This window comes from Canis lupus, chromosome X (assembly GCF_003254725.2).
Source record: "Canis lupus dingo isolate Sandy chromosome X, ASM325472v2, whole genome shotgun sequence".
Classification (NCBI taxonomy): domain Eukaryota; kingdom Metazoa; phylum Chordata; class Mammalia; order Carnivora; family Canidae; genus Canis; species Canis lupus.
In genome coordinates, this window is record NC_064281.1 from 120,291,945 (window position 1) to 120,305,310 (window position 13,366).

At 47.9% G+C, this 13,366-nt stretch overlaps 1 protein-coding gene across 1 annotated transcript; it reads left to right on the forward strand.

The window, feature by feature from the left end:
* The first annotated feature begins 2,249 nt into the window (after positions 1-2,249).
* CNGA2 (cyclic nucleotide gated channel subunit alpha 2) lies at positions 2,250-9,143 on the forward strand. Its single transcript, XM_025460726.3, has 6 exons — positions 2,250-2,359; positions 2,577-2,669; positions 3,303-3,473; positions 4,588-4,695; positions 6,467-6,573; positions 6,922-9,143. Exons 1-6 carry the CDS (start codon positions 2,250-2,252, stop codon positions 8,325-8,327), a joined length of 1,995 nt encoding a protein of 664 aa, XP_025316511.3. The 3' UTR covers positions 8,328-9,143.
* The last annotated feature ends 4,223 nt before the right edge of the window (positions 9,144-13,366 follow it).

The following is a 13,366-nucleotide window of genomic DNA, read 5'->3' on the forward strand; positions in this document are numbered from 1 at the left end:
TGCTAGAAACTTAGAGAGGACACAAATGTTGCCGTGTACCCCCAAAGCTATCCGTCTGTGGGCTGAGAGCCATTGCCATTAGGGATGATTAGAAAAGAAGGAAGAGATCCAAGTGGTGGCAGACAGGGCCTGCATTGGATCTCTATCAGTGAGGCTGTCCCAAGTCCTCTGTCTGGTATTTGCATGCTTCCTGGGTTGCCTCGGCCTCCTGTGCTCACACCCCACTCTGGGTCCACTCTCCTCACACCAGTCTCCCTTCCATCCATGCAATGGACTTAACCTTTATTGCTCTACCTGTACTCCTACTATCCATTCACTGAACAGTGCTCCATTGAGGCCAACTCTGATCAGTGTGAGTGGTACCAGCTTTGTTTGCATTGCCTGGAACTTTCTGTCTCCATGGTCTGCTGTCTCTAGGGTCCAAGCAGAGACTGAGAGATACTGGTTCCTATCCCTCAGGTGTCCTCATTAGCATCCCAGTGCCATAGTCCCACAGAGAGTACCGGGCGAGCAGCTCTGAGGTTGCTTGTTATTACCACTCACCGCAGAGCTTGGTGTGCCTGCCATCACCATGGTGACAGCTTTGGAATCTGGAATTAGTGGATGGAGAGGGGATGAGGTAGTGGCGACTGGGGCAGGATTTCAGCAGTAGGGGTTATAGGCAACCTGAAGGGGTGTGCTTACCACTTCTGATTGAATCTGGTGGGTCATGCTGACCAGACCGAGCAGGGAAGAGCTGCTCTGAATCTCTCTTGCCCCAGCCTCTCTGAACCCATGGCAAGAAATAATGCAGAATGAATGTAATCTCCTGTCTTTCTTCAGGATTTTTCCCTCTCAGACTGCTCCTTCGTAGTCTATTTTGTGGGCACATCCTCCTATGCTCATATTTAAACTTTGGGGTTCTCCAGAGCTCTGACCTGGTCCCTCAGTCTGTATTTTCTTTTTGTGCAATTCCACCCACTTGCTCTCCAGTGCTCCCCATCCATCTCTGAGTCCCGTCCTTTCTCCTCCTGAATAGTTCTCCACTCTGCCCATTTGTCTCCGGCTCCTTTGGCACCATCTTCTTCAGTCTTCTCCCTACCACCTTGCCTCTTATCTTGCTTTAATCCAGTCTCTACATAGCAGCCAGAGGATCTTTTTAGAATATAACACTGTTCTAGCCATGCTCCTGCTCAGCTTTTCCAAGGCTTGCTGTAGCCCAAAGGAGAGAGTCCTGACTGGTACCACTGTCTATGGAGCCCATGGGAGTGCTCCCTTCTCTACCTATCACTCCCTGTCCCAGCCATGGGCTCATTTTTTGTTCCTCAGCTTGTGCAACATTACTTAGGGGGTACTGGAGAGAATGTGACTGGAGCTGAAAGGAAGGAGCCCCAGAGACATTACCCCTGGTTGAAGAAGTCAATGAGAGATGAACTCTCACCTAAGAGCATGAGTTCTGAGGTGATCTCGGGTCAGGAGAACCAGAACCAGAGATCTGGGAGTGAGGGGTGGGGTAGCAGCTGCTTTGGGCCAAGGAGATACATCTCCTTCCATAAGGCAAGATTTTGGGGGCAGTTGTTGGTTTGGAGATGCTCGGCAGCCTAAGTATCTTCCAGACATTTGCAAAGACAGGGCACCAGAAGATGTCTTAGACATTTTAAAAAAAAATTATTTATTTATTTATTTATTTATTTATTTATTTATTTATTTGAGAGGGAGGCAGGGATAGAGAGAGCATACACAAGCAGAAGGGGCAGGGAGAGGGAGAAGGAATCTCAAGCAGACTCTGTGCTGAGCATGGAGCCCAACATGACGCTCTGTCTCAAGACCTTGAGGTCACAACCTGAGCCAAAACTAGGAGTTGGATGCTCAACTAACTGCACCACCCAGGCACACCATCTCAGACAGTTTTTTTTACCTGTTCTGTTTTGTTTTAGCTTTGATAGTTTATATGTCAAAAATACACTGGGGTAAAAGAAAAATAAGCACATTTTGCAATTTAGTGCTATTTGCCTTTTGAATTACCTGGCAGAGTGGGGAAAGCACCTTCATCTTCTTGGTGTTTAGAGCTTGGTACTTAGGCAATGCTGAATACCCCTGTCCTGCATTGCCATCGCAGTACCCAGGAATGCTGGGGTTTCCCAGGTGAGCCCTGGTTCTGTTCTCACTGCTCATCTGTACCTCCTCTGCCTTATCTGGTGTCCAAGATCCTCTGTGACTTTTTTCTTCACCATCTCCCTTGCAGGTGAGGAACCGGTTGTACATGGAGGATGACAGAAAAATCCAATGGTGTGAAGAGTTCCCCAGCCAATAACCACAACCACCATGCACCTCCTGCAATCAAGGCCAATGGCAAAGATGACCCCAGGACCAGCAGCAGGTGAGTCTGTTGAGGCTGGGTCTTTTCAGGGATGGCCTGGAGGCTTCTAATTTTTCCCAGCTCTGCCTCATTGTCAGAGTAAACAATCCTTTGGCTTAAGAATATCCTCTAAAAAGGGAGTATTGGATTTCTAGGCACCTCCCAGCAGAGAAAAGTGCTGATAGGAGACAAGGTATGTCCAGAGTAACCCTTGTCAGCTCTGTTCCTTCCTCTACAGGCCACAGTCTGCCGCTGATGATGACACCTCCTCAGAACTTCAGAGGCTGGCGGAGATGGATGCCCCCCAGCGGGGAAGGGGTGGCTTCCACAGGTAGGTTCCACCATTGCTCTCATGCTACCTGCTTCTGCCTATGGGATCTGTCAGAATGGCTACCATAATTCCCTTTCTGTCAGTCCCATTGAGCCTTTCTGCTAAGACCCATGGGAAATACTTTTCTCCTGAGGTGGCTCCTGTGAGCAAGCTGGGAGTGCTCAGTGGAGCATTCCCTTCAGACTTGTCTGTCTCAGCATTGGGAGAGGGAGGAGGAATCCTCCCCAGCAAATGGGTCTAAGAAGAGGGTCCTGAGGTCCGCAGCCCAGAGTCATAGGCTCCATAGGGAAATCAGGAAGCCTGGGCCAATCTTCCTCTTGACTTGTCCTCCATTATCTTGCCCTGGAGACTACCTATTTGTTCTTCACCATCAATTGAGATGGCACCTCATACAAGAAGTCTTCCCAGAACAACTCCTTGCCTCTCAGGCTGCATTTAGAGTCATACCCAAACCCCAGCCTCCTGTCCTCAGTGCTGGTCCACATCCCAACTCTTAGCATGGGAAGCATCATGGACTGGCCTGTTTCCAAGGTCCCTTCTCCATCTCCCTCACCAAGTGGTGAGCTTTTGGGCCCACATCCTTTCTGAATAGCATGATTCTTCTCTCTGGTCCATGCTCTCTCTCATTTCTAGGATTGTCCGCCTGGTGGGGATCATCAGAGAGTGGGCCAACAAGAATTTCCGTGAGGAGGAAGCTCGACCTGACTCGTTCCTGGAGCGTTTCCGTGGGCCCGAGCTCCAGACTGTGACAACGCAGCAAGGGGATGGCAAAGGCGACAAGGACGGCGAGGGCAAGGGCACCAAGTATAGTTGTCCAGCTTGTAGGACTAGAAGGGCTCTCATGCATGCGACTGTAGGGCTTGGTGGGGTTTCTTATGCCACTGTCAGGGGAAGACTGAAGTCTATAACAAGTCCTGCCATGGCAAGGAAAAGGGTTGACAGGGGAGACCTGCTATGGTTTTAATTCTAGTATGTTTCCATTGTCCCTGTTCACAGACTTTCCAACTTCCAGGAACCAATTGCCATGGGAGCTCTTAGTGGCTTTTCTTCCCTTAGCTGTCCCTTGCCAGATGTTCTCTTACTGCTTATGAAGCAAACAGCAAGGGCACACAAATGTTTGCCAGCCTCAGTCTCAATTCCAACAGTCAGTAAATGCAGAGGAGGGTGCAATTAGGGAGTGCTGCTGAGAGTATGCCCACACCAGTGCCAATGTGGGTACAGAGGTGGGCCTTTGAAGAGGCCATATGGGGGGCTGGCTGGCTGGGGAAGGCCTGGGAACAACTGAGCAGGAGGGAGCGGGGGAGGGCCAAGAAGGTAGAGCTGGAAGCTCTGTTCTTTGAGGAATGAGTTGGCGACTGGGGATGTCTGGCCAAGCCGACATTCCCCACTTCTGGCCGGTGGAGGAAAAGAGCTTTTGCCAAGACAGGATGTAGCATCTGGGAAAGCAATTTGGGAGCTGGAGGCCAGGGACCAAACAGGGAGGGTGGGGTGGGCAGGAAGCACGTGGCACTCACTTTTCTGGAGTTCCTCTCTCTTCCCAGGAGGGATATGGGAACAGGCCCTGAGTGCTCATTACCATCCTGTGGAAGTACCTCCCCAGGCCCTGAAGCCCACTTCAGTGAAAACACTGCCCCTTGCCATGTCCTGCCCTCTGAGCGAGGGGCCTCAGGAAGGCATGGGGACCAATGGGCCTGTGTGGGGTTAAAGTAGGAAGATGGGTGACCCTGGCCCATCTGAGCTCTACTCAGATGCCCAGTACCAAGTTGTCTCCCTGAAAATGGGGCCCTGAGCCAACCTGGTCCTTACCCTGCACATCCTCTTAAGCATTAATTTTTAAAGGACTCCTGGCCTCTGGGAACTGGGGTGCTGCCACAGTGAGGACCTAGTCCTCAAGCCTGCCCTCTGTCTGTCTCCTCAGAAAGAAATTTGAACTATTTGTCTTGGATCCAGCTGGGGACTGGTACTACCGCTGGCTATTTGTCATTGCCATGCCTGTTCTCTACAACTGGTGCCTGCTGGTGGCCAGGTGAGCAGAGAGGGATCTGGGAGGGGGTGGCCAAAGCAGCCCAGCACACAGGCTTTGGGGTTAAGAGTGTACCAGTCCCAGCTGTGGACACAGAGCTCATCTCAACCCAGTTTTCTTTCTGGATCCCCTGCTTGCCAATGGCACCTCCCTCTGCCCTGCTAACCCCCAATGCCCCCTCCCAATTTAATATGCTACCAAAGCTTCATGTATGTCCTTCCTGGAATCTGTTCTTACTTCTCCATCCATACCAATACTGGACTGGATAAGGCCACCCTCCTCTCTCCCTGGGACAACTACAATAGTCTTGCACCCATTTCTTGCAAGCACTCTTGCCCCCTCCAATGCATCCTTCACACTTGCAACTAGTACAGTTAGTAGAAACTGGGATTTGATTACGTCAGTTTCTCCTAATAAATCCTTCAATGCCCCCCCTCCCATTGCTCACAGGATGAAATTGAAGCCCTCAGAGTAACCGTTAAGGCTGTTTGGACCTGGCCTTCTCTCTAGTTCCACCTTTTGGACATACCCTCAGCCCCAGCAGTCACTACTCTTGAATCATAACATTCTATTTCCTCAAGAGAAGCTTTTCTTTCCCCATTTTTAGCCTATGGAGGTTCTTCTTACAGTTTCAGTTCCAAAGCCACTCTCACAGGTAGCTTTCTTTGACATCATTTCCCACCCCACCCTATCCCCCACTTTATTTATTTAGCAAGGGTTTGACTGAGCATCCATTGGGTGCCAGGCTCTGTGCTATGTGCTGACGATGATGTGGTGAACAAGACACACATGGCCTCTGCTCTCTTGGAGCTCTCAGGCTAGTGAGAGTCACTGATAGTAAACATGAACAAAACAAATGCCCAAGGGACTTGAGGCAGGGAGCTACTAGAGGAAGTCAGTCAGTGTAGTCCTCTCTAAGGAGGTGACATCCTAGCTGAGACCTGAATGGTGATAGGGAATCAGTTATTTAGATGCCTGAGCCTGGTGAAAGGAACATTCTGGGAAGGAGGAACATATGCCAAGACCCTGTCTCAGGATGGCCTAGTTGGCTGGAAGACTTGAAGTGAATATCAGGCAGGCATAGTACTGTTCTGTAGGCTTGGTGCACCAGGGTCTTGGGTCTTACTTGAAATGTGACCAAGTAGTAAGAATAAACCGCTCTTTCCTTTGACTCGTACACTCACTGGGTCATCATTGTGCATTCTATCTCCTATTCTACTCCCTCTCTGGGTCTGTACCCATTCAGTCATCAAGTCTTGTCAATTCTTTCTAAAACTCCTGCAGCCTCTAACCTCTCCATTCCTACTGCCTCTAGGCTAAGCCCAGCTACTGTCTTCTCTCTCACTTGGATTGGCCAGTGCTCTGTGTTGAATTCTCAATAAGTGTATGTTGAAGAGATGGGCATGGGGCTATTCAGCTGTATATTATAGTTCATACTTCCAGTGTCTAATTTTTGGTTCAACTCACCCCTGTCAAAAATCCTGGTGCTCTGGGGCAGGGCATAGGACATATACAGTAATGACTAAGAGGTGGTCTCCATCTTCTTGGTACTCATAGTCCAGTGGATAAGAGACAAGTAATGGTCAGTGTGGATGTCTATTTAAGGAGGTATATGTTGCTTGTTAATAAGTTTCTTCATGACACCAGACTGACTGTGACTTGTCAGTGTCCCTAGTAGCTATCTCAAGCCCTGTGCTCAGTGGGCACTCAGTTTGAGGCCTCCAGAGGGCCTTGGCTGGCTTTGAGAGAGAAGCCCAGTCCTGTCTTCCTGCAGAGCCTGCTTCAGTGACCTACAGAAAGGCTACTACCTAGTGTGGCTGGTGCTGGACTACTTCTCAGATGTGGTGTATATCACGGACCTCTTCATTCGATTGCGCACAGGTAAGTGAGCAAGTGGGATGCATAGGCAGGAACATGACCCATCAGTCCAAACTCCTGAATCCACGTTTTTAGGAAGATTTCTTGACACAGCGTTAGACTTAACTGCCTGGCTGGGACTTGGGTTGGTGTTTGCTCTTCTTTGAACCTCACAGTCCCTGTGTGCTTAGTGAGGTTCAAGCCTAGGGGTCATGTGTTAGGGTCCTTCAGGCCAGCTCTGCCTTGTGAGTTTCCTATAACTCTTCTTGGGCAGGAGGGCTGAGTGTGCAGTTTGTCCCTTGCTGAGCATTAGCCTATTTAGAGGGACAGGCCTGAGGGCAGTACTGATATACTGGTTTGCATCTCTACTAGGTTTTTTGGAGCAGGGCCTGCTGGTCAAAGATTCTAAGAAGTTGCGGGACAACTATATCCACACACTGCAGTTCAAGCTGGACGTGGCTTCTATTATTCCCACAGACTTGATCTATTTTGCTGTGGGCATCCACAGACCTGAGCTGCGCTTCAACCGCCTGCTACACTTTGCCCGCATGTTTGAATTCTTTGATCGCACTGAGACACGCACCAGCTACCCTAACATATTCCGAATCAGCAACCTGGTCCTCTACATCTTGGTCATCATCCACTGGAATGCCTGCATCTACTATGCCATCTCCAAGTCCATTGGCTTTGGCGTTGACACCTGGGTTTATCCCAACATCACTGACCCTGAGTATGGCTACCTGGCTAGAGAATACATCTACTGCCTTTACTGGTCTACGCTGACACTCACCACCATTGGAGAGACACCACCCCCTGTAAAGGATGAGGAGTACTTATTTGTCATCTTTGACTTCCTGATTGGTGTCCTCATCTTTGCCACCATTGTGGGAAACGTGGGCTCCATGATCTCCAACATGAATGCCACTCGGGCTGAATTCCAGGCCAAGATTGATGCTGTCAAACATTACATGCAGTTCCGAAAGGTCAGTAAGGAGATGGAAGCCAAGGTAATTAAGTGGTTTGACTACTTGTGGACCAATAAGAAGAGTGTGGATGAGCGGGAAGTTCTCAAGAACTTGCCAGCCAAGCTGAGGGCTGAGATAGCCATCAATGTCCATCTGTCCACACTCAAAAAAGTGCGCATCTTCCAGGATTGTGAGGCTGGCCTGCTGGTGGAGCTAGTATTGAAGCTTCGTCCTCAGGTCTTCAGTCCTGGTGATTACATTTGCCGCAAGGGGGATATTGGCAAGGAGATGTACATAATCAAGGAGGGCAAATTGGCAGTGGTGGCTGATGATGGTGTTACTCAATATGCCCTGCTTTCGGCTGGGAGTTGCTTTGGAGAGATCAGTATCCTTAACATTAAGGGCAGCAAAATGGGCAATCGACGCACAGCCAACATCCGTAGCCTTGGTTACTCAGATCTCTTTTGCTTGTCCAAGGATGATCTTATGGAAGCCGTGACTGAGTACCCTGATGCCAAGAAGGTCTTGGAGGAGAGGGGCCGGGAGATCCTGATGAAGGAGGGGTTGCTGGATGAGACTGAGGTGGCAGCCAGCATGGACATAGATGTGCAAGAGAAGCTAGAGCAGCTGGAGACCAACATGGAGACCTTGTACACTCGCTTTGGCCGCTTGCTGGCTGAATACACGGGAGCCCAGCAAAAGCTCAAGCAGCGCATTACGGTTCTGGAAACCAAGATGAAGCAGAACAATGAGGATGATTACCTGTCAGATGGGATTACCAGCCCCGAGCCAGCTGTTGCTGATAAGCCATGAGGGTTTGGGTTCAACTGCCCTCCCAGCCTTGGGAATTAGAGGAGCTGTGCAGGTGTCCATATTACCTCTTGAATTCTCCCCGAAGCCTCTCTGTCCTAGGTTTTTGGCTCAATCATCTAGGAGCCCTCCTCCAAGTCCAGCTAATAGCCAAGCTTATGCACAGTGCAGACCATGTTGGCTCAGCTTCCAGGAGCTTTAGCCTGTCCAAGTCTGAGGAAGGAAGAGAAGAGCCCATTGAATTATCTTCAAGGGGTCTTTCTTGGGGTTGGGAGCCTGGGAAATGATCTACTCTGAAGAAGCCCATCTGCAGGACACTGTGCACCCTACTGTGGATCTGCCCTTTCTCCAGGTTCTTTCACACATAGCTGCTTCCCACTTGGTTCTGGCCCCTGCTTTTTGGATATGTGATCTGAATATCCCCATTTCCCTGCACATGTATGTAGTTCAATAAATGGCTGCAGACAGTTAGCATAGGTACCGAGTGTCTGTCTCCCAAGGCAGGGAAAGGAGGGTGGCAAGTAGGACAGTGATCACTCACGGCTGCCTCTCCATCAGGTACTCCAAGTCCTGCTTTGTTCATCCATCTGAATGTTGCCAGCCAGAAGTGAGGTCTCTGCAGGCTTCTCTGGACTAGGGAGAGATTATTCTCTTGGTTCCTTGTCCATTCCAGTGCAGGGAGTGAGGAACAAGGAAGTGCTACCTGGAGAAGGAGGTGGGTGGGAGCTCTGGCCATCACTCCTCTATACAGAGCATTACCGAAGAAGCCCTGAGGCTGGCAGTGGGTGGGAGACTCTTTAAGTTCACATCTGCAGTAGAGGCACCTACAAGTTAATAAATTCATTTGAACTAGTTGTGGTTATTGTTCCACTACGCTATTCCCATTCTTTCCCTTTCTCTCCTCTTTTATCCTCTTATAAAGGACTCACTCTGCCTGGAACACCTCTGCTATCTTCTGCTGCCTGCCATAGCTCCACTGGTCCTTTAGGACTCAGCTCAAAAACTACCTTCTTGGATAAGGCTCTCATTAGGCAGTCAATCACACCCCCCCCCAGACTCCCACAGCACTTGCAAGTCTATGTTCTGGCTCATATCATACTGTGTGGCTGGTTTTGACAGAGCTGGTTTCCCCTCCGTACTGTGGGCTCTTGGAGGGCAGGCCCAACATACCCTCCCTCACTGCTTTGTCTGCAGTCTTGGGGACATGCGTGGCCCAGAGGAGGCTTTCAAAAAATGCTGGGGCAATGAGCAAACACATCAAGATGCCTATGTTTCTATTTGCCAATAGCTGGGTCTTTAAAGAAACATTGGCTACATCTGGGGATTTGCAGGAGATCTTCTGGAAGAGCAGATACTTGAGTAGGTACCATCAGATGATTAGGAACCCAAAGGACAAGTGCTAATTAGTAGTCGAGAAGTTCTAGGTGCAGACTCAGATGCTTTTGTGCACACCACTTATTACTATCTGCCTATTTATCATCCATCTCTCTAGGTCTCTATTAATCACAGTACAATATACATCAAATTTACTATCTTAACTATTTTTTAAGATTTTATTTATTTATTCATGAGAGACACACAGAGAGAGGCAGAGACATAGGCAGAGAGAGAGCAGGCTCCCTGTGCGGAGCCTGATGTGGGACTCCATCCCAGGACCCTGGGATCACACCCTGAGCCATCCAGGAATCCCTCATCCTCTTTTAAGCGTACAGTTTTGTAGGGTTAGGTACATTCACATTGTTGTGAAACAAATTTCCAGCATTTTTTAATCTTCCCAAACTGAAACTCTACTCCCATTAAACAACACCTCCTCATTTTCCCTCCCTGCTAGCACCTGGCAACCATCACTCTACTTTCTGTTTCTATGACTTGACTATTTTAGATACCTCATATAGGTGGAATTATACCCTATTTATTCCTTTGTGATAAGCTTATTTCACTCATGCCCTTAAAGTTCATCTATGTTGTAGCATGTGTCAGAATACCCTTCCTTTCTAAGGCTGAATAATGCTCCATTGTATGGATATACCACATTTTGTTTTTTTTGTTTTGTTTTGTTTTGTTTTGTTTTTTAGATTTTATTTATTTATTCATGATAGTCACAGAGAGAGAGAGAGAGGCAGAGACACAGGCAGAGGGAGAAGCAGGCTCCATGCAGGGAGCCCGACGTGGGATTCGATCCCGAGTCTCCAGGATCGCGCCCTGGGCCAAAGGCAGGCTCCAAACCACTGCGCCACCCAGGGATCCCCCACATTTTGTTTATCCATTCATCCACCGATGGACACTTGGGTTATTTTCATCTTCTGGCTACTGTGAATCATGCCACTATGCACATGAATACACAAATATCTGCTCAAGTTCTTGCTTTTGCTTCTTTTGAGGATATACCCAGAAGTGGAATTGCTGCATCATATAGTAAATCTATTTTTAATTTTTTGAGCATCCATCATAATATCCCTTATAGCAACTGCACGATTTTACATTCCCACTAACAGTGCACTAGGAGTATAACTTCTATACATCTTCACCAAAACTTGTTTCTTTTTTTTTTCTTTTTTTTTTTTTTTTTACAGTTTCCATCCTAATGGGTGTGGGTGGTACCTTATTGTAGTCTTAATATTTATTTCCCTGGTAAACGGTCATGTGCTTTTTGGCCATTTTTTTTTTTTTTGAGAAATGGCTATTTAGTCCTTTGCACTGTTTAAATCATATTGTTTGTTTTTTTCATACTGAGTTGTAGGAGTTCTTTACATATTCTGGGTATTAGCCCATATCAGATATTTCAGATATATGATTTGTAATTCCTTCCCCCTTTCCATAGGTTGCTTTTTCACTGTTCATTGTGTCCTTTGAAACACAGAATTTTTAAATTTTGATTAGTCCAATTTTCCTGGATGTAGGTGTTACCACTGATCTTCTTTGGAACTCATTCTAGCCAGACTTCTTTTACAATTGATGTAATTTCTTGGCCTCTTCTCTACCTTACAGTAACAAGTCCTAACCAGGGACAGACTCACTTGGAGGGATCTGTAACATTACCCATGCTTAGACCTGATCCCTGAGAATGGCAGCAGTAGGGAGGCAGGATTCATGATGGAACAGTATTCTGTGTATGCTCTCCCTTTGAATTCTGGGCTGGAAGAAAAGGCTCTAAGTCCCTTCACTTCATTAGAAGCTGAGCCACCAGGAGGTGGGGTCCTTGAGGACACAACCATTTGCTTGCCCAGATGCTCATTGCGAAGGCTACACCAAGTAGCTCAGCTTTGCTCTGTGCTGGAACCCAGAATAGATATTAATTTTGTTGCCCTGGAATGGCACTGGCCCAGAAGCAGCAGATCACTGCATTGAAAAATATTTCATTGGCTTTAGCAAGAAATCTGTAGCCTTTTCTCCTGGAGCCTGGTTCACCCTTCGTCCAGCCTCCATGGGTACCTGATTTCCAGCTCACATCAACCTAGCAGACATCAAATCTTGGACCTAGTTTTCCCCAGTGCAAGTAGGTGACTCATCTGGGTCATGTGGGGAGCTCCCTGGAATGAGATGCAGGATTCAGGGCTCTGTTCTGTACCCACACTCTCCCCAGACATCTTCGAGTCTAAATCACTCATGACCTTTTGTGGTGCCTTGAATGTCTATGTTCTCTTAAGCTTCTAGGACTTCTCATGCTGTCCCTTTTGCCTGGATCACTCTTTTCTGCTTTTTTTTCCTCTGAGACTCAGTTCAGGGGCCCCCTTCTTTGAGGCCTTGCCACAGCCTTCTACATGAGACTGTCTTGCACATTGGACTGTGAGTGTGTTTAGCAATTGGTCTCTTCTCATCTAAACACAGTTTGTTCTTTGAGAAAAAGATGAAAGGGTTACCAAAAGAATATCCATGCAGCCTGAAGTATGTGAGTATGTGAATGTGTGTGTGTGCGCACACACACACACACACACACACACACACGCCTGTGTGGACACTTGTGTCGATGTGGTGTGGATGCCTGTGTGAGCACCTGGATATCAACCTAGGCAGACAGTGTCTCTTTGCCCCTCCCAGTCCCCTCCTTGATTGCTTTCTGCAAGAGCATGACTCTCTCCTGCCTGTTGCTGGTCACCGCCCCCGCTTCTCTCCCATAACTGGCTGTAATATAAGAACTGAAATACATTTTCCATTATGTGTTGTATTTATTCAGCATAGTCTGATGTTCCCTGCTCTTAATTTTGAAATATTAGAATTGGAGTGTTTTGTATTTTCCTCTGAAAATACCCACCTAAGGTAAATTGCCCTATTTGTATATGGCTATCAGTGTGCTTTTCTTTGCATTGGCGACCTTCTATGGATAACAAAAGCCCCTACTCCTACCCACCACTCTTCTTCCCCTTTTGGTCTGACTCTTGGTGGTTTCAGCCTGGCTTGCAAACTGCTGCCCCCACTTAAGCCCATCCTGTCCCTTAGTTTTGAGCCTAAAGCTAATCTGACCCCTTCCCCTTCCCTTGAAAGGAGGCCAAGGTAGAGGGTCCCCCACTTCTGCATAGCCTGGAAGCGAGCTCAGAAGCCCCCCCAGTGCAAAGAGTCAGAGAACCTAACCACCAGAGGGCGCATGGACCTAAGAAAAGGGTGGTGGGCTCTGCTCTGTGAAACCCCCTACCAAGCTGAGGGCTCAGTAGGGTTCCCTAGCAATCGGGAGGCTGCCCTCAGGCCCTCTCTGAGCTTCAGGACCAGGTCTTCTTCTCTGAATGCCCCACTGCAATTCCTTCAAATGCCCTTGAAGGATCCTAGGCATCAAAGCCAATGGCTGAATTCAAATCTGTATATGCCAGGTGCCCAGACTTTGCTAAGGGTTGGGTAAGGAGGAAATGTCAGGATTGAACTTCAATAAGACCTAGTAACTATGTTTGTCATATGAATTTTAATGTGTATCGAGGAAAAAAATACTAGTAGTCTATGAAACCCTTGATGTCATGAATATTATTGCTTAGCATGGAGTTAAAGAAAAAATGAACTTATTTAAGGTTGATTTAAAGAAAATGATTATATGAATAATTGTTCCAATGGCTCAT